The sequence below is a fragment of the Notolepis coatsorum genome (assembly GCF_963971535.1).
Source record: "Notolepis coatsorum genome assembly, chromosome: 5".
In the NCBI taxonomy this organism is placed as follows: domain Eukaryota; kingdom Metazoa; phylum Chordata; class Actinopteri; order Aulopiformes; family Paralepididae; genus Notolepis; species Notolepis coatsorum.
Genome location: NC_140169.1, coordinates 173,878,440 through 173,896,368, shown reverse-complemented (window position 1 = coordinate 173,896,368; position 17,929 = coordinate 173,878,440). Strand labels below are relative to the sequence as shown.

At 45.8% G+C, this 17,929-nt stretch overlaps 1 protein-coding gene across 1 annotated transcript; it reads right to left on the bottom strand.

Moving 5' to 3' along the window:
* Positions 1-5,564: 5,564 nt before the first annotated feature.
* On the bottom strand, positions 5,565-17,329 carry LOC311227953 (rho-related GTP-binding protein RhoE). The gene is made up of 5 exons (XM_084313826.1): positions 17,043-17,329; positions 16,726-16,813; positions 10,176-10,285; positions 7,561-7,695; positions 5,565-7,441 (listed from the first exon to the last, which is right to left on the bottom strand). Exons 1-5 carry the CDS (start codon positions 17,190-17,192, stop codon positions 7,193-7,195), a joined length of 732 nt encoding a protein of 243 aa, XP_084169952.1. The 5' UTR covers positions 17,193-17,329; the 3' UTR covers positions 5,565-7,192.
* Between the last annotated feature and the right edge of the window lie 600 nt (positions 17,330-17,929).

Below are 17,929 nucleotides of genomic sequence, written 5' to 3'. Positions count from 1 at the left end.
TCTTTGATTAAACACCTGCTATCAGAAGGATACAGTCAGAAAAAAACGTTTTTACTCAAACTTTTTAGTACTTAAGTACATTTAAAAATAGAAACGTTTTGACTTTTACTCAAGTGTGTTTTTAGCCAGATGATTTTGAGATAGTACCCATACTTTCACTTAAGTATAATTTCTTGGTACTTTTTACACCCCTGTTGGATAGTAACGTCCGGCTGCTAGCTGCCATGGTTAAAACTTGTAAGTCGCTTTGGATAAAAGCGTTAGCTAAAGGACTAAATGTAAAAGGAACACACCAACATTATGAGAAATACGCTTACTTTCTTCTCCAGTGTCAGACAAGAAGATAGTTTTTGACAGGTAGGCTATGGTCTGCTTCCATTCATTTGTGCTAAGCTAGGCTAGTTTGCATCCGGATGCCTGTACGTTAATGCCAAGCAAGCAGTGCAAAAATGCTTCCGCATTCGTCACCGCACGCTAGTGCGGTAAAGCGCCCTTCTTTTCAGACAAATGCTACCGTGCGTGCACCGGCGGCGGCGTGCTCGCTCAGGTGCGTGCGTGCGCCGGCGTGCTCGCGCGAGGTGCCCGCGCATGCGCATGAGATCCCGCCTTGAGCGGAGCTCAATATATATAAGTCACCGCCCCTTATTCAGTATCTACCAATAGCTCAATTGGCAAGGACACATGGCTGTGGATCCTATGGCTTGTTTGCTGGCGAGTTCGAATCCCATCGAAAATATTTTTTAACGTGATTTTTTTTTAACGTGTATTATTTCGCCGGTTAAGGTTATTTCGCCGGTTAAGGTTAGGCATGGTTAAGGTTAAGGTTAAGGTTAGGCATTGTTTCGGAGTTGGTTAAGGTTAGAACGGTTAAGTTTAGGCGCTGTTAAGGAGCTGGTTAAGGTTAGAGTTTGTCAAAGAGAATGGCAATATAATTTCTATGGTTAAGGTTAGGCATGGTTTCGGAGTTGGTTAAGGTTAGAACGGTTAAGTTTAGGCGTTGTTAAGGAGCTGGTTAAGGTTAGAGTTTGTCAAAGAGAATGGCAATAGACAGCCTATTTCCGCGCGACCTGGGCGCTGGGCGGCGGAAAATGAAAGGCGCATTACTGCATGCCACTACGTTAAATTTTTGCACTGCTTGCTTGGCATAAAGCTACACGCCATCCGGATAGCTTTCTAATGAACACACAGAGAGGAAATTGGGAATATATCTTCTAGTCTGACATTAGAAGATTTCCCATAATGTCTGTGTTATATGTGGAAGATATAACCGGGGGGGGGGGGGGGGTCAATTAAGATGACCTGTGTACTCAGTCCACAAGACGGGACGGTGATTAAACGATGCATGTATTACAAGTCGTCTGCTCCTAAAACATGTGTAGCTAGCTGATGAGAAATGTCAAATGTCAGTATCTGTTGCAGTTTTACACAGAGCTCAGCTTGATAAACTGCTCGCTGGGGAGGAAGGAATCTGTGGGAGGAGGGAAAAAAAGACAGCAGGGGCGAACAATTGCGACATCAGCACATAATCCATCATGAGGAGTTGGATGGCGATCTCTCTGCATTCCTCAGACTGTGCAGGACTTTTGACCATTTCTCTGATCTGTTGAGCAGGAGTAGCCCCGCTGTACAACGTTTAAATGACATGCACCGAGTCAAAAGACCTCCCTCTATCGTCAATTAATTGGCAGAGATTATATCAGATATGGAGGGGAGGGGGGTTAGAGGATATTGCTGCGTTTGTCACTACGTGAGAGACTATGTAAGGCAAAGCAGGCTTCTTTGGAAAAAGAAGCACATGAGAATACCCAAACTGGAAACCATAGTTTCTGTGTGGTTAAATGTTTCATTAAAACAATACCAGGTATATACACCATTTTTCATTCCCAATATTCTTGAGAATTTGTGTGCGTGTAGGCCATCAGAGAAATGAGAGCAGAAAGGTCTTAACCCTTCAGATGGAGAGCCATGTCTCATGTAGCCATATATTGGCAGTTAAGGAACACTCCAACATTTTAGGAAATTAGCTTATTGTCTTCTCCAGAGAGAGACAAGAAGATAGATACTAGTTTCCGCTCTTGTGCGTTCAGTAGAAAGCTATGTGGCTGCACGTTAGCCTAGCTTAGCATAATGAATGGAAGCGGACAGTCAATGTGTGAATGATAACATTACTCAACCTATAGTCTACACAACATTCCAACTTGCCCTCATTAGAAAATGAGGTTCGTTCTCCTCAAGCACAAGCAGAAGAAAAGGAAAAGGAGGTTGAGTCGAGCCTTTTAGGTTTGAGAGAAGTTTAAATAATCAAATACCAATTATGGTTTTTTGTCACACAATTATTCACCATGTCTGAATATCAAGAAGACCAAGTCACGTCACTGTACATCAAACTTTATTTTCAAGAAGAAAAAAATAGAACTTCAATAAATACTGTGGAAACATCAACAATCATACAAACATACAAATGGACCAAACATAAAAAAAAAAAAATACAGCTAACACCATGTCAATGTTTATTCAATATTTTCCGCACACACACCCAGTAGCTGATAATACTGTCTTGGGAGGGTTATTCAGAAAGCAAGACACTGATTAAAGTAACAAGAGTATTAAAACTGCAACTATTTGATACAAGAGATGTAGGGGGCGTGACGGGTGGACCAGGGCTAGGGCCCGTTCTGGAGCAGGTTTGAAGGGCTAGCTACAGAGCTGGAAGGCGTGCTAAATCAAGTTACCAATCAATTACTGTCCCTCCCCCCCCCCCCCACGTGTGCTAACTCACCCCTGATCATAATTCACATTATATTACACAGGTGAGGGACAGTATAGTCAAGATCTCTATGCATATACAAGAGTTTCTCCCAAAGCTAGGAAAGTATCAAGAATAACTGATGTCATCAAGCTTCTGGGGATCCATTTAGGAGACGCCCTTTTTATTTTATTTTTCACTTCATCACTACGGTGAAATAAAGCTCATTTGGGCATTAAAAAAGCTCAAGTCTATGAATCGATAGAAAGTCAACCACGCCTGGCCATCAGAGCAGCTCTAGGGGAATAGCGTCACTTAATGACATCTCGGATTGCAATCTTGATTCTTTAGGATTTTCTTCATTTTAATATCGACTGAACAGTCTCGTATCGGAGATGTAACAATTTTTGAGTTTTGTATCGGAGACGATAGGGAGTTAAAGTGGAGATGAAGCAGTGAGCAATGTGATCCTAGTTTGTTTGTTGTGTACCTTGTGTAAGACAGGGTTCTATAATCAAATGTGAAATCTATCTTATTTGTCTGAAAAATCAAATATAATATCCCTGTTTTCAACATGGGCGCCGCCATTTTGTTGCTGACGTCATGGCTGACGTCATGCCACTGGTTGGGTTTATACACTGCTGGTTAGCTGCCTATAGTGAATGGGTCAGTCAGTAAATAAAATGTTGCCTACAAAACAACGGGACCGCGGTGGTTCTGTTTGTATTGCTCCTGGCTGTTCAAACTAATTTTACCATGTGAGAGAGAGGAAAGTTGGTTAATTTCCACAAACTACCAGTGAAAAAAACAGTGTTGTTGGCATGTTGGCTCAGTTTGGCTGCACTCAGGCGGCGCGACCAGCCTGTTGGACAGGGAATGAGGATCTGCAGCGAACACTTCATTGCCTCGGATTATGTTGTTGGGGGTGGAAGGTTTGTCCAGAAGACCACTAATCAGCTGAAGCCTGATGCGGTTCCCTCGGTCTTCGACAGACAGACCGGCGTTAGCTCTCGGGACTCGGGAGCGATCGCTAGCTAGTTAGCACCAGCCGGGGCCGGCGTTAGCAACCGGGAGCGTCGCGGAGCATTCAGCCTGCTGGCTACCTAGATCCACTTCAACCAGCCGAGCGTCGGGAGCTCCAGCAGCTTGTTGATGTGCTAATAGCCTGGAGCCAGCTACCGTTAGCTTGCAGAGGCTCCAGCACACCGACAAGCTGTGTAGCCAGCTACCGTTAGCTTGCAGAGGCTCCAGCACACCGACAAGCTGTGTAGCCAGCTACCGTTAGCTTGCCGAGGCTCCAGCACACCGACAAGCTGTGTAGCCAGCTACCGTTAGCTTGCAGAGGCTCCAGCACACCGACAAGCTGTGTAGCCAACTACCGTTAGCTTGCAGAGGCTCCAGCACACCGACAAGCTGTGTAGCCAGCTACCGTTAGCTTGCCGAGGCTCCAGCACACCGACAAGCTGTGTAGCCAGCTACCGTTAGCTTGCCGAGGCTCCAGCACACCGACAAGCTGTGTAGCCAGCTACCGTTAGCTTGCCGAGGCTATTAGCACACCGACAAGCTGTGTAGCCAGCAGGCTGAATGCTCCGCGACGCTGGTTGAAGTGGATCTAGGTAGCCAGCAGGCTGAATGCTCCGCGACGCTCCCGGTTGCTAACGCCGGCCCCGGCTGGTGCTAACTAGCTAGCGATCGCTCCCGAGTCCCGAGAGCTAACGCCGGTCTGTCTGTCGAAGACCGAGGGAACCGCATCAGGCTTTAGCTGATTAGTGGTCTTCTGGACAAACCTTCCACCCCCAACAACATAATCCGAGGCAATGAAGTGTTCTCTGCAGATCCTCATTCCCTGTCCAACAGGCTGGTCGCGCCGCCTGAGTGCAGCCAAACTGAGCCAACATGCCAACAACACTGTTTTTTTCACTGGTAGTTTGTGGAAATTAACCAACTTTCCTCTCTCTCACATGGTAAAATTAGTTTGAACAGCCAGGAGCAATACAAACAGAACCACCGCGGTCCCGTTGTTTTGTAGGCAACATTTTATTTACTGACTGACCCATTCACTATAGGCAGCTAACCAGCAGTGTATAAACCCAACCAGTGGCATGACGTCAGCAACAAAATGGCCGCGCCCATAATGCTAAATGCTTCAGAAATGCACACAACAAATCGTTTTTTCTTAGAAACTGCTTATTTTTATAACGTGATTTCTTCTGTGGCTTATCTAAATACTAATGTGATGCTATGAATATGTATTTATCGCACTGCTTCATCTCCACTTTAATGTGCATAACGTGGCACCAGGAGACCGAGCTGTGCAGAATAAAGACAAAGACACACGCGCAGCCCCCCCCCCCCCCCCCCTTCACATGCAGTGATAACCAGCACCTTCAACAGAACAGGTGGGAAAGTAATTCCAGACCGTGGCCAAAAATTATGTGCATTGCATAGCCGACAGTGAATTGGGAGGTGATCTGCACAACGACTTATCCGCGCGACAGCCTCGTGACCCAGCCAGTGCTGAAGCAGTGCGCCTGCTTTTAGCACCGTGCTGCATGCGCCACTGGCACCAGGCAACACGCCTGAACATTAAAAAGGAGCACTTCGCCAAAAAACAATGCAGATTTATTTTGCACATAATCTCACACACGCAATCCTTTTGTGACAGTTATTGTGAGTAAATTAGTTTGCATATATGACCACCAGTGATGTCATCGGGGGACATTGGATTATTTTGTTGTGTTAATTACAGCTCCATGAAATGAAAAAAATAGCAATACCTTATCATGTCATTGAGCTGTAATTAACATAACACAAGCGTTCAATGTCCCGGCGATGACATCACTGGTGGCCATATTCAAACTCAGTTACTCTCAATAACTTATCGATCTAAGGCCCTGGTTACACTTACAACGTTTCATTTTCGAATTATTTCGTTTGCATGTCCAAGTTTAAAAGGCAACGCCGTTTTGGCAGGCATTTTCCTATTCCTAGTGGCAACGCTCAAAAGGGGGTTTTCATTTTCAAAACGCCCCCTGCAACAGTGCCATGTAGTAAATTAATATGTGCAAAACGGTTTTAGAGTTGTTGGATGTGTGCGAGATGTGTAAAATAAATCTGCATTGTTTTTTGATGAAGTGCCCATTTAACCAAACAGTGAAGGATAGGGATGGGTTATTATTACTACCATTTGGTGGAAAACCTTGGTGATTTTTTTACATTTTGTTTTCACATGAAGAACGTTTTCGTGGTCCTCTTGACCCTAGATCCCAAAAACAGGGTGGCGTTTCTTAAATGGAGATATGAGGTTTTCACCCCCCGACAGCAGCGCTCAGATAACACTAGGACTTCCCATCGCGACCCGCAAGACTGCAAGCGTTGGCATAGACCACTACACCGTTTCCAGAAATCGACAAGCTCCTACAAGCTTTTCTTTGGTTGTAAAATGAAAAAACGTCCCCGAAAAAAGGGGTAGAAAGAGAAACAACTCAAACATCAGTGACAAGGATGGGACTATGCAGAGGTTCGGAACCGTGTGATATGCAAAAAGGAGGACACGTTAAAAGAAAGACACCTCTGAGATCAGAGCTACTGTGCAACAGCATCAAACACACACACACATACAAACCCATGTTCATTTGGCAAACTCTTCAAGGCAGTAACAAAAGAACAAGAGAGAAGGGGGAACCCATTTATGGGCAAATCTGAACCACAGTGTTTTCTCCTCACTTCCAATTCCCTGGATCCTTAATAAGTGCCAGAGATCCATCAGTCTTCTTCTCCAGACCTCAGCCTGTCAGGGACGACACAGCAGCCAGCAGCAGCAGCCACTCTGCACTTTTCTACAACAATGTTCTCACTGGTAATCCTCCCTTTTTCACATTTGTTTTTCTTGAGGACAAAAGTAAAAACATGACACCCAATTTTTTTTAGCTCACTTCCTGTCCAGGTCTTTGACCTAGAACCAAAAAAAAAAAAAAAAAAAAAAAGGGATATGTGATGTAATTTCCAGGGAAACAGGAGCAGGATATCAAAGGGAGCCGACGAGAGACAGCCGATCTGCCACTTCTCACCTTGTCATAGTGTACATAGGGACCAGTCTGGCCTAATAGTACAGAAAATCCATATTTTTAGAGGCTTGTTTGGGGGGGGGGGGGGGGTGGGGGGTGTAGTAGTCTCCAGTTAGTTTCCTTCAGAGTTTCTCCAGTTAGTTGTGCGTTTTGTCCTATGGCACTGTGTAGGGCAAGCTGGGCTTTTAACTGCTGGAGCACATCCAAACCTGGGGTGGGGGGACGGATGATTAAAGTGCAGAGCGGCCCTTCCTCGTCTCGCTGCTTGGCATACACAGGGGGGTGTGGGGGGGGGGGGGTAGGCTGTACGCACTGCGACCATTCCCCATGCCTCCCGCCTCTCAACAACGGCGTCAGACTCCCTTTGACACACGGCCGATCACATGATGGTACAGCTCTTGGCCTTGTCCTTGCGCAGGTCCGACGTCACCGCGGCCAGCTCGGGCCTGGTGGGCATGTGGGAGATCCTCTTGGCGGCCCTGGAGGACTTGCTGCGCTTGACGTTCTTATTGTTCTTGTTGACGCAGGCCAACGTGGCCACGTGGAAGATGTCCCGGACGCTGTTCTCGGACTGCAGGGAGGAACACTCGATGTAGGGAGCGTTCAGCTGCTTGGCCATGTTGGAGCCCTGGGGGGGGGAGAGAGAGAAACCCACGTGGTCAATTCCACCGCCTTTTTTTTAAAATTATTTTAAACCATAACGGCTGGATCAAATAGATCAGATCGTAATTATGACGGCGCTCTCACCTGATCATAAGACACTGGCGTCTGCCTGTGATTGGACAGTTCCACCAGTGTGGTGAGGTCTGTTCGGAGGTCAGACTTGCATCCCACCAACAGGATCTTGGTGTTGGGGCAGAATTCCTGGATCTCCCCCCTCCACTGGAAGAGGGGGACAAAAAGGGGTAAAGAATAAAAATATATACAGTATATATTGGAAGCTAAACATGACTGAATGCAAGGTCAGAAATGAAAGCTTATCCAAGCCACGTTGATACTGCTCCCAAACAATGCAGTCATCCTTGGGACACACAACGGTTCCTCTAACCAACTACAGATTATTTGGCACGAACAACTGGCCTCCCTCACTCTTTCAAGAACCAGATGATCTTCGACTTCCCCCTTTGGACAATTCCCAGTCTATCTGCCCGTCATTATTATGTGTGTGTGTGTGTGTCAGAGCCTGGGGTGATACAGTGGGTGAGAAAGACGGAGAGAGAGAGAGAAAGAGAGAAACAGAGTGGTGCTTATGTTCCCTCCAGCGTATCAGCCCTCCATCGCTACTGCTGTTCTGCACCACACCTCTCAGCTGGCCCCCTAGTGCCCCCTACCCAGTCTTAGTGACATCACAGGTCAAAGGGTGGCCTAGATACAAACGCCGACTACCTCTCAACCTCACATGAGTCAGAGGACACAGGAGCCCAACCATCACCAAGCAGCCCCACCATCACCAACCAGCCCCACCATCACCAAGCAGCCCCACCATCACCAAGCAGCCCCACCATCACCAAGCAGCCCCACCATCACCAAGCAGCCCCACCATCACCAAGCAGCCCCACCATCACCAACCAGCCCCACCATCACCAACCAGCCCCACCACCACCAACCAGCCCCACCATCACCAACCAGCCCCACCATCACCAAGCAGCCCCACCATCACCAACCAGCCCCACCACCACCAACCAGCCCCACCATCACCAAGCAGCCCCACCATCACCAACCAGCCCCACCATCACCAAGCAGCCCCACCATCACCAAGCAGCCCCACCATCACCAACCAGCCCCACCACCACCAACCAGCCCCACCATCACCAAGCAGCCCCACCATCACCAACCAGCCCCACCATCACCAACCAGCCCCACCACCACCAACCAGCCCCACCATCACCAAGCAGCCCCACCATCACCAACCAGCCCCACCATCACCAACCAGCCCCACCACCACCAACCAGCCCCACCACCACCAACCAGCCCCACCATCACCAACCAGCCCCACCACCACCAACCAGCCCCACCATCAACCCCACCATTAGAGCTGCCGCGATTACCGCATTACCGCGGTATCGCTGTTACATCACGGCCACCGCAGAGTAGGCTGAATACCGCGTCACCGCTGTTTTTTATAATAATAATAATAAATTATCCTCCTCTCGTTGGGCTTGCGGCTCTGCAGATATACCCTACTCCTCTCTCGAGGTTCCAAGCGACCCTATTGGGTACCAGAAAAGTCACGTGAAACATTGCAGACCACTGATTGGTCAGAAGAGAGTCGCGTCACACGTTGTAGCGTCATGCAGTGTGTTACCACCAATCGGCAAGCGAGTATTAGGTTTTTACTTCCTGAATGTCAGATCATCACAACACGGCTAATAACGTTAGCTTTAACTCTCCGCCGGAGTGGACTACGATCGCTCCTAAGGAGTACTAAACGAGACATAATGATTTTACTGTCTGCAACGAATGTTATAATAAAAGCCCTTCGTTCTATACACTTGTCTGATTGAAAACTTTATTAACAGACCGCAGAATGGGACAACTCGGCACGCTCTGAGCAAAGAAAGGAACTGAGATATGAATAGAGTATTGCTTGCCTTGCTATTGTCCGGTAAATACGCTGATGTTATTGAACGTATAACTATATAATGTTAATGCCACAAAACGAATGCCTTTATTATAAAGTAGTAACTTTATAGTAATAATAAGAAGAAAGGGTCGGGGGGGTTAGGGGTAACCACCCCTGCCCGCGACACCGAGTGAACGGCGCACGACCAGAGGGTAAACTTCGAATCCGTGTTTCACTTTCAATAACTAATGCGTGCTTGCCGAATCCCAAACAATATTCATGCTGCAAAGTCATCCTCTAAAAATAGACATTTAGACTAGAGGCTATATGCTATAAAGAGTAGACTACTACTAAAAAAAAAATGCATTCAAACTTTTTTTTTAATTTTTTTGTGTGCATGCGGTAATAACCGCGGCGGTAGGAAATATTTTGCAAATTTGTGCGGTAAGGAAATAATCAATACCGCGGCAGCTCTACCCACCATCAACCCCACCAACCAGCCCCACCATCAACCCCACCACCAACCAGCCCCACCAACCAGCCCCACCACCAACCAGCCCCACCAACCAGCCCCACCACCAACCAGCCCCACCATCAACCCCACCATCAACCAGCCCCACCATCACCACCAAGCAGCCCCACCAACCAGCAGACCGACCAAAGATGGGTTTTTCTGGAGAGGGTCACAGAATTGTGTGAAGCAAAGACCATTAGGGCTGGACCACTGTTGTAATTCATAGGGGGGGGGGGGGGGGGTAGAATGGTTCCTTCCAGAGTGGCTTGCTAGCGTGTCACCCACCTTCTTCAACACGCTGTCCAGGGTCTCTGGTCTGCTGATGTCGAAGCAGATGAGGACGGCGTCAGAGTCTGGGTAGGAGAGAGGTCGCACGTTGTCATAGTAGGGTGACCCTGAGGAACAGAAAGAGGGGGGACAAGACATAAGTGACGGGTAAGACTAAAGAAGTCATAATTCAAATATATAATATAAAAAAGGCCATATACACCACATTAATACCATATATCGTAAACTGATAAGATTCTTTAGTTCCAGTGACTTTGGGAAAGGATATCTCTGCTCCGACATGATATTAATGTGCTCTCTAATGCACTGTGGGCACTGTGGGTGTGAGGTAGCACTTGGGAAATCCATGAATTAATTAAATCTCATGTAACCATGTCAGCTGCTCTGCCCGTGGCTTCGGTCCCTGCTGCAGGCACTGGCCTCTATTCAGCCCCCCCCCAGACACACACACACACACACACAAGTGAGAATTATCTATAATACAACCAACTGCCATTGCCTCACCCAGTTAGACCTAAAACGCCTGCTAATAATGCATTATATAGCCTGCATATACACACACAAATGTGTTTCCCGGTTTCAGTATGCACCTACTAGTCTTGCAGATAAGGCTGGTTGTGCTATAGGGATAAATTACCTTTAATAAAAAAAGGTTTTTCTTAGCCATAGGCGTTCTCCTTTGCTGGCCAGGGTGGATCATCATCTCAACCTTGGGGTAGCAGAGGTGGTCAGGGTTGTGTGTTATTATCACCAGATCCTTTCTGTATACAGCCCAATTAGTATACAGGTCAGCCAGCATCTTCTGCTGTAGGCCCATTACCTTGCTAGCTGTACTAACAACCCTGGACAGTTTAGGAGAGGAGACATTTTGAAAATAGAGCATTAGACCTTCTCATTACTCCATTCACAGCTCATTCCCAAGATATGAATTAGTCAGTGCCCTTTTCTGCCTATTGCAGCGTGTCAAATATTTCACACCAAGAGCCTGACTGTAATACAGTATTTGCAAGGTGGTGGTATGTTGGAAGAGAGCAGCCTAGGTTCAGTCTTATCTGCCGAGTCTACATTTGGAATCGGAAACCCTTGTGAATGTCTCACGAGACAACTTTTCCCCGTTTGCATTTGAAACCTTGCAACGGAGAACCATATTGGGTCCGACTGTTCTCTAAATCTTTGGACAGTCCCATCTGTTTGCAGTTGTTGTAACGTAAATCCTAATCACTTTGTGTGAATGTGATACACCAATCCATAATGTATTTAACTAGGAATGTAAGCAACACGCCCACGAAAAAGGTTTTGAAAACATTGTCCATGTAAAATCTTAAAAACTGACTTATTGTTCTTCTTTGCAAGAGTTCTTATTTCTGCGGTTAAGATAAGGATAATATTATAATACCGATATGCCCTACTTTGATTACTTGTATTATTGCACAATGTCGTTCTATTGGATTCTTAATTATTATATATTACTATTGTATTATGCACAATCGTTGCGGGCAAGACCCCCCGCATTTCATTGTATACTTGTATGCCGTGACAAATAAAAAACTTTACTTGACTTGAAGGATGGAAGAAAATGTGAAATAAACAGAAAGGCTCTTTCATGACAAGCGCATTTAATAACGAAAAAGATGTGCTCAGTAGAGCGCAAATCTCCACCAGGCAGGTTGGACACACAGACAGAAACACTGACGTCTGACCACTCTCCTTGTAGTTATTAGCATTAGCATGCTAACGCTAACAAACAAACTGGCCGACAAGACACACTGACCGCTCTCCAATTGTAGTTATTAGCATTAGCATGGGAAGGGTGATAGGAAGCATGTGAAGAAGCATGCAAAATATTCCAGAATTCAGGTCCCTGGCCTGTCAACCTTGGCCACATTGGCATTTTAATTGTTGGGGTATGCTGCCGGACACATACAAATACATAAACAAACACACACTCACAGACAGACGCCTGGTATTATCTCTGTGGTGGAGATAATAGAAGAAAAAAAACTCATATAACAAGCACGGTGAAGCACCATATGGCAAACTCGCCAAAATGCCCATTGAAACTTTACACCATAAATCTACCCCAACAATACATCCACAGTCTCCAATGGTGATGGACAATGGAATATCTGAGCTTCGCCATGTGGAATGCTGTGTGCCAATGCCAGGAATTCCTGGAATTTTGTTTTCTCCAGATTACAAGTTCCTCTCTAGGAGATCCTCGAAGAACCCTTAAACAGAAGAGGTAACGAAGAGTTCTCCAAACCCCCCCATCACCCTACCCCCACCCCACCCCACCCCCGCCTGACAGCTGACAGAACACAAACAAACCCCTGGAGATGCTGTGGGAGAGGGAGAGAGAGAGAGAGAGAGAGTCGGGGGGTATTTAATCACAGCTGTCAGGGAGACTGAGGAATGGGTGGGGGGTTCCTGTGCTCTTGATGTGGCGCTGACACTTGTGGTATTTGATGATCACAACACAAAATAACTACTTCCAGGAAACGGCGTACGTGCAAGGAGTTTGAGTCCCCCCCAGATCAAAAAGGAATGCAGATAATGACAAGGTATAATCTGTGCGGTGACTCTCGGTCGACTCCTCCTGAACATACTTAAAAAAGGAAAAGTTGGGCTTTCCGTTCAGATAACGACGTCAACATGCTTTATCTGGCTGTGGACACGATGAGTCTTGATCAGTTCCATACATTTTTTACAAAAGAAATAAATGTTGAGTCGGTTTTTGAACCTCATTTTACGTCCACAGAACTTGGGGAGCTGGAGCTAAACGCTCCTTTTTTTAGATGAAAAAGAATTGGTTCATCACTCAGACATAATGTTTGACATGTAACCCTTTCACTGTGACAATACAGATGGTTAGCCCTTTACTGTCACACAACCGACACACAAGCATCCGCGGAGCTAATGATGCTAATAATAGAGCATCGCCGTCGGTTGTGTGATAGTAAAGGGCTAACCTTCTGTATTCATTGTCACAGTGAAAGGGTTAACCGGCTGTCGTGTGGCAGTGAAAGGGTTAACAACCCCCCCCACAAAAAAAAATAAAAGAACAAAAACATTATTTCCAACCCAATTCACCTCAGTTCAGTTGTTTGATTCATGACTGAAAATAGACCTTCCAAAATGTTTGTTCCGATTAAATTGTTTGTTCTTGTGAAAACAGACCACCAGGTCCATGCGGACCACCCCGACGTGCCTGACATTTTGTGTGCATGTGTGTGTATACATGCATGTGTGTGTATACATGCATGCGTGTGCACACGGGTGTTGTGCAACACCATGATCAGCCTGCCCTTCGCCCTTCCGAACCATTGAACCACATGATGCAACCGTATCGACAGAGACCAGAATCTAGATAAGATAGCCGCTACTAACCAGATCACCGAGGGGAAAATACCTCAGTGTGTGTGTGTCTGTGCTGCTGAGCAGAACAAGGGACACGGGGTAAAATAATGACAAGGCTGGGAGCCTTAAGAGACACACAGGGGGGGGGGGGACGAGGCAGGCGTTGACGGACACCTCATTAGATCCGTTCCCCTGCCGCCCGCAGGCGTCTCGGCCTGATCCCTCGAGCTGAAACACAAACGGGCGTCTCCCCTGTGCATGCCAGCCACTCCTTTGTGAGTAAACACCACTTCTACTGTGCCGAGACGGAGATGAGAGCTTACAGGCTGGTCCTGGGACTTGTAAGGAGTCACAGACACACACACACATAACAATGAGGTAGAGAGTAGACCATACGAGAGAGTTCTCCTTCAGGCCTTGGAGGTGAACACTTGGCCGGCCAAGCAGGGAGATGGAATAGCAACGCTAGCCTGGGGCCAAAAAAAAATCAAAAAGGGGTAAAAAATAACCTTCAGGGGAATGAAAAAGAAAAAAACCTGTCTAGACAAAGGACACCCGTGGACATATTTATTACGGGTGTGTTTGAGGGGGATAGCGTTTAGGCTACAGCCCGCTACGTCCGACCATTTGTAAGCGGAGGACGGGGAGCGTTTGAAGGCCTCTCCTCCCCTCCGACCGGTGAAATGCAACCAGACATTAATCTGCTCATGATGATGGAGAACATGTTTTAGCGTGCTGAGGAGAGGGCTCTCCTGTGACCTGGCTTTATCCCGGGGGGGGGGGGGGTTTACTGCATCCCTCACCACTGACACGAGTCATTTTTCAACACGAGGGGATGAATGGCCTCTCTACACAAAGAGTCTCACTAGTTTGAAGAAGACCTGCAAATATCATTACTACAGTTTCACTTTAGGAGTGAAAGAAAGTTCTTAGTGATTTACTCTCTTATCGCAGATGGTACTTGCTGAATCGAGGTGCTGAAAAGTAGCCACCGTAATTCAGACTTTATAAGTGAAGCGATGTAAACAAACGTCTTCGTTTTAATTTTTTTACCAAAATCCCACTTCCGTCAGTATCCAGAAGACTTTGTGGGCGAAACAGGTAGAAGAAGTCTACAACGCAAATACATGCAAAGTTCAACAAAACAGCGTTCCCAAGAGCGCGGAACTCTGAACAATGGAGTCTTTGTGCAGAGTAGAAGTCCAGCCTATTGTAAGTGGTGTGCAAAGACGTAGGCTCAGTTTCACTGCAGAGTGTAGACACACGGAGAAAGGAATTCTCTCCGCTACGGCAGAGAGAAAGGCAGCCCAGTCGACTTAAAAATCTGCTAAATATTAGCAGTCAAGAAACCTTGTGAGGGGGGGGGGGGGGGGGGGGGGGGTAGGCGAATGTTTTTATATATATATATATATATATATATATATATAAAAAAAAATAGCAGTATCTTGTACAAGCAACACCTCCTGCTATATACACTCCCTAATCCCCAAGGCTGCATGACTTCCCAACGTCGGTGTTCTGTATGAACTAGCTAACAGGAGTCAAAACAAGAGCCGGTTGCTAGAGATATTATAGAAAACAAGATCACTAATGACCTCCAGTCTCTAATGAGCATCTTAATGAGAGCAAAGACTCATTAAACACCTCCACGCATTAGAAAAACTAAACACCCTGCTAAACCAGGCGCTGCATTCAGTTTTTTTATCTCATTTATAAATGTTTTTTTTTAATAGATGTACCGGTACTTGTCGCCAAATCTCACAATGGGCCCATCACGTTAAAAACACGAGTGTCAGACAACGAAGAGGATTCATGTACAAACATGACCCAAATTCAACGTGCACAGGTTGGAACAGAGTGAGGGGAGCCGGAGGGAACGAGCCTGCAACTCTCTCTGTTCTACATAACCCACTAACTGGCTGCACGATACAGGCCAGAGGCAGACCACAGGTACAGGACCATGTTCTCCCCATCGCCACGCCAACAAGGCCAGTGGTTTTCAAAAGCATAAACTTGAAACGGACTTCAAAATCAACCATAAACAATATCAAAAAAGGCCATTATTATAGCGTCCTCCATTTCACAAGAGAAAAAAAAAGAATCCGTTTAACAATAGTTGTACACAGTTAAGTATACAGTAGTTAACCATATTAGAGACAGTGGTCTCGTCTGCCTGCGCCCAGATGTGTGTGGTGGCGTGAGGTCAGCTCTTCTTGATTTCTGGTGTTAATCACCCACAAACCTCCCACGAGGCCACAATCAACTGGAGGTCACAGAGGAAGCCTAAAGATCTCACTCCTCCCCAAACCACCCACTCCCACCACATTCATTCACCCCACTAGAGGCGCACAGCACACAGCAGGGGGGGGGGGGTACAGCCCAATCTCCCAGTCTGGCTACAGGAGGTAATTACCTCCAGCCCTGGGGCGATCCCCAGAAATACTTGGGCCACATTTTCAAACACTGACAAGTAAACCAAGTAATGAAAGTAGAGTGTCAGCATTTATTTCCCCAAATCCAACTCTGTGGGTGCGTGTGCGTGTGCGTGTGTGTGTGTGTGTGTGTGTGTGTGTGTTTAACCCCTTCAGCAATGAAAAATAATGATCTAGCACGTTTTCTAAAGTGCAAACCCTCTGATGGCCTAAAAAAGTTAAGTATGAAACACCCGTCTGTTCCTGCACAGCTTGCTGCTTGCAGGCGTGGAAGGTGAGAGGGCCGGGCGGAACACGAGGACATAAATCCTTGATCTACTAAAAGGAAGCTCCATCCCAACATTCCATGCAGGCGCGTCAGGCGCCCTCAATATCTCTCTACTCGCGGAACTTGTTTTCTTTGTGGTTATGTTTTGCAAAGGCAGAACATTATGCCTACTTTTGTTTTTGTAGTTTACAAAAAGTACACTATGATGAATTGAAAATGGGGTACCCTGATGTAAACAAGACGAAAGTCTTTCTCTGGTCTCTGCATCCCCTTAACAATTGTGTGTATTGAGCTGTACTGTGTATTGTACCCATTCTGCAATCTGTTAAATAAAGTTCTCATTCATTCATGGGGATATTTATGTCAAATACTTTCAGACCCATTCTTACAAATGGCCCATTTTGTAAGAATGGGTCTGAAAGTATGACATAAATATCTCCATTTGAAATGGGTCAGCATAAGCATAACAAAATAAGAGGACCAATCTTACCTGATGTGTCCCAAAGACTTAGTTCTATTCGCTGTGTATCGATTTCAAAACTGGCCGTGTAGTTCTCGAACACAGTGGGAGAGTAATTCTATAAAAAAAAAAATTGTTAGAGAATGGAAAGCAAACAATACACACGATTTACTATTATTATTATTATTATTATTATTATTATTATTATTATTATTATTATTATTATTATTATTATTATTATTATTATTATTATTATTATTATTATGTCGGAATAAAAAGATATAAAAGCACTCGAATTGAAAATCATATTCCAAAAAATCTTCTCAAAGACCAATTTTAATAATTACCTCTGGAAAGCAATCTTTAGCAAATACATGAAGTAAGGCAGTTTTTCCACATTGGCTGTCCCCGACGACTACTATTTTACACTTAACGCTCTGGTTAGGATCCATCCCGGATTTAGGTGAAAGCTTCGGACCCGATTTTGTCTCCTTCATTGACTTTCCTTTCCAGTAGTGTCTGTAATAATGGGCTTTAGAGAAGGTTATATACTCCGCAACACCAGAAGAATTCAGATGATCCTCCCTGTGATGATAAAGTCGCTGCTCCGCACACTGACACCACCGCTCCGTGGAAACGCTGCTGCCTTGTGAGCTGTGATGCGCGCGACGCACTATATATTATGACGACAAAGAGGGGGGCGTACTGGTCTGAGTGGTGAGCCAATCGCTGTCCTCGTCTCATGTGCATCATGTCCCGCCCTCGCGCCCGTCGTGGAAATACAGCGCCCCCTATTTGTCATCCCTTCCTGGATGGAATCAGAGATGGTTCTATCTAGATTCTATGGAATGGATTTCAGTGATTGATTGATTGATTGATTGATTGATTGATTGATTGATTGATTGATTGATTGATTGATTGATTGATTGATTGATTGATTGGTTGGTTGATTGATTGATTGATTGAAAACTTTATTAACAGATTGTAGAATGGGGTACAATACAGTACAGCTCAATAGACACAATTGTTAAGGGGATGCAGACCAGAGAAATACTTTCGTCTTGTTTACATCAGGGTCCCCCATTTTCAATTCATCATAACATATATGACATACAGATAGACAGTGACGTCATGAAGAGAAATGGGCAAGAACACAAGGGAATGAATGTAACCTACTGTTTAATATGTCTGGCCCAATATTTACTAAGTTATCTTCTGTAATAGATTCACTTGG

Coding starts and splice junctions, on each gene's coding strand:
- LOC311227953 (XM_084313826.1), bottom strand. CDS start 17,192: ATGAAGGAGACAAAATCGGGTCCGAAGCTTTCACCTAAATCCGGGATG. Junction 16,814..17,042: donor CTAAAGATTGCTTTCCAGAG/GTAATTATTAAA, acceptor TTTTTTTTATAG/AATTACTCTCCCACTGTGTT. Junction 10,286..16,725: donor AAGTCTTTGGGACACATCAG/GTAAGATTGGTC, acceptor TCTGTTCCTCAG/GGTCACCCTACTATGACAAC.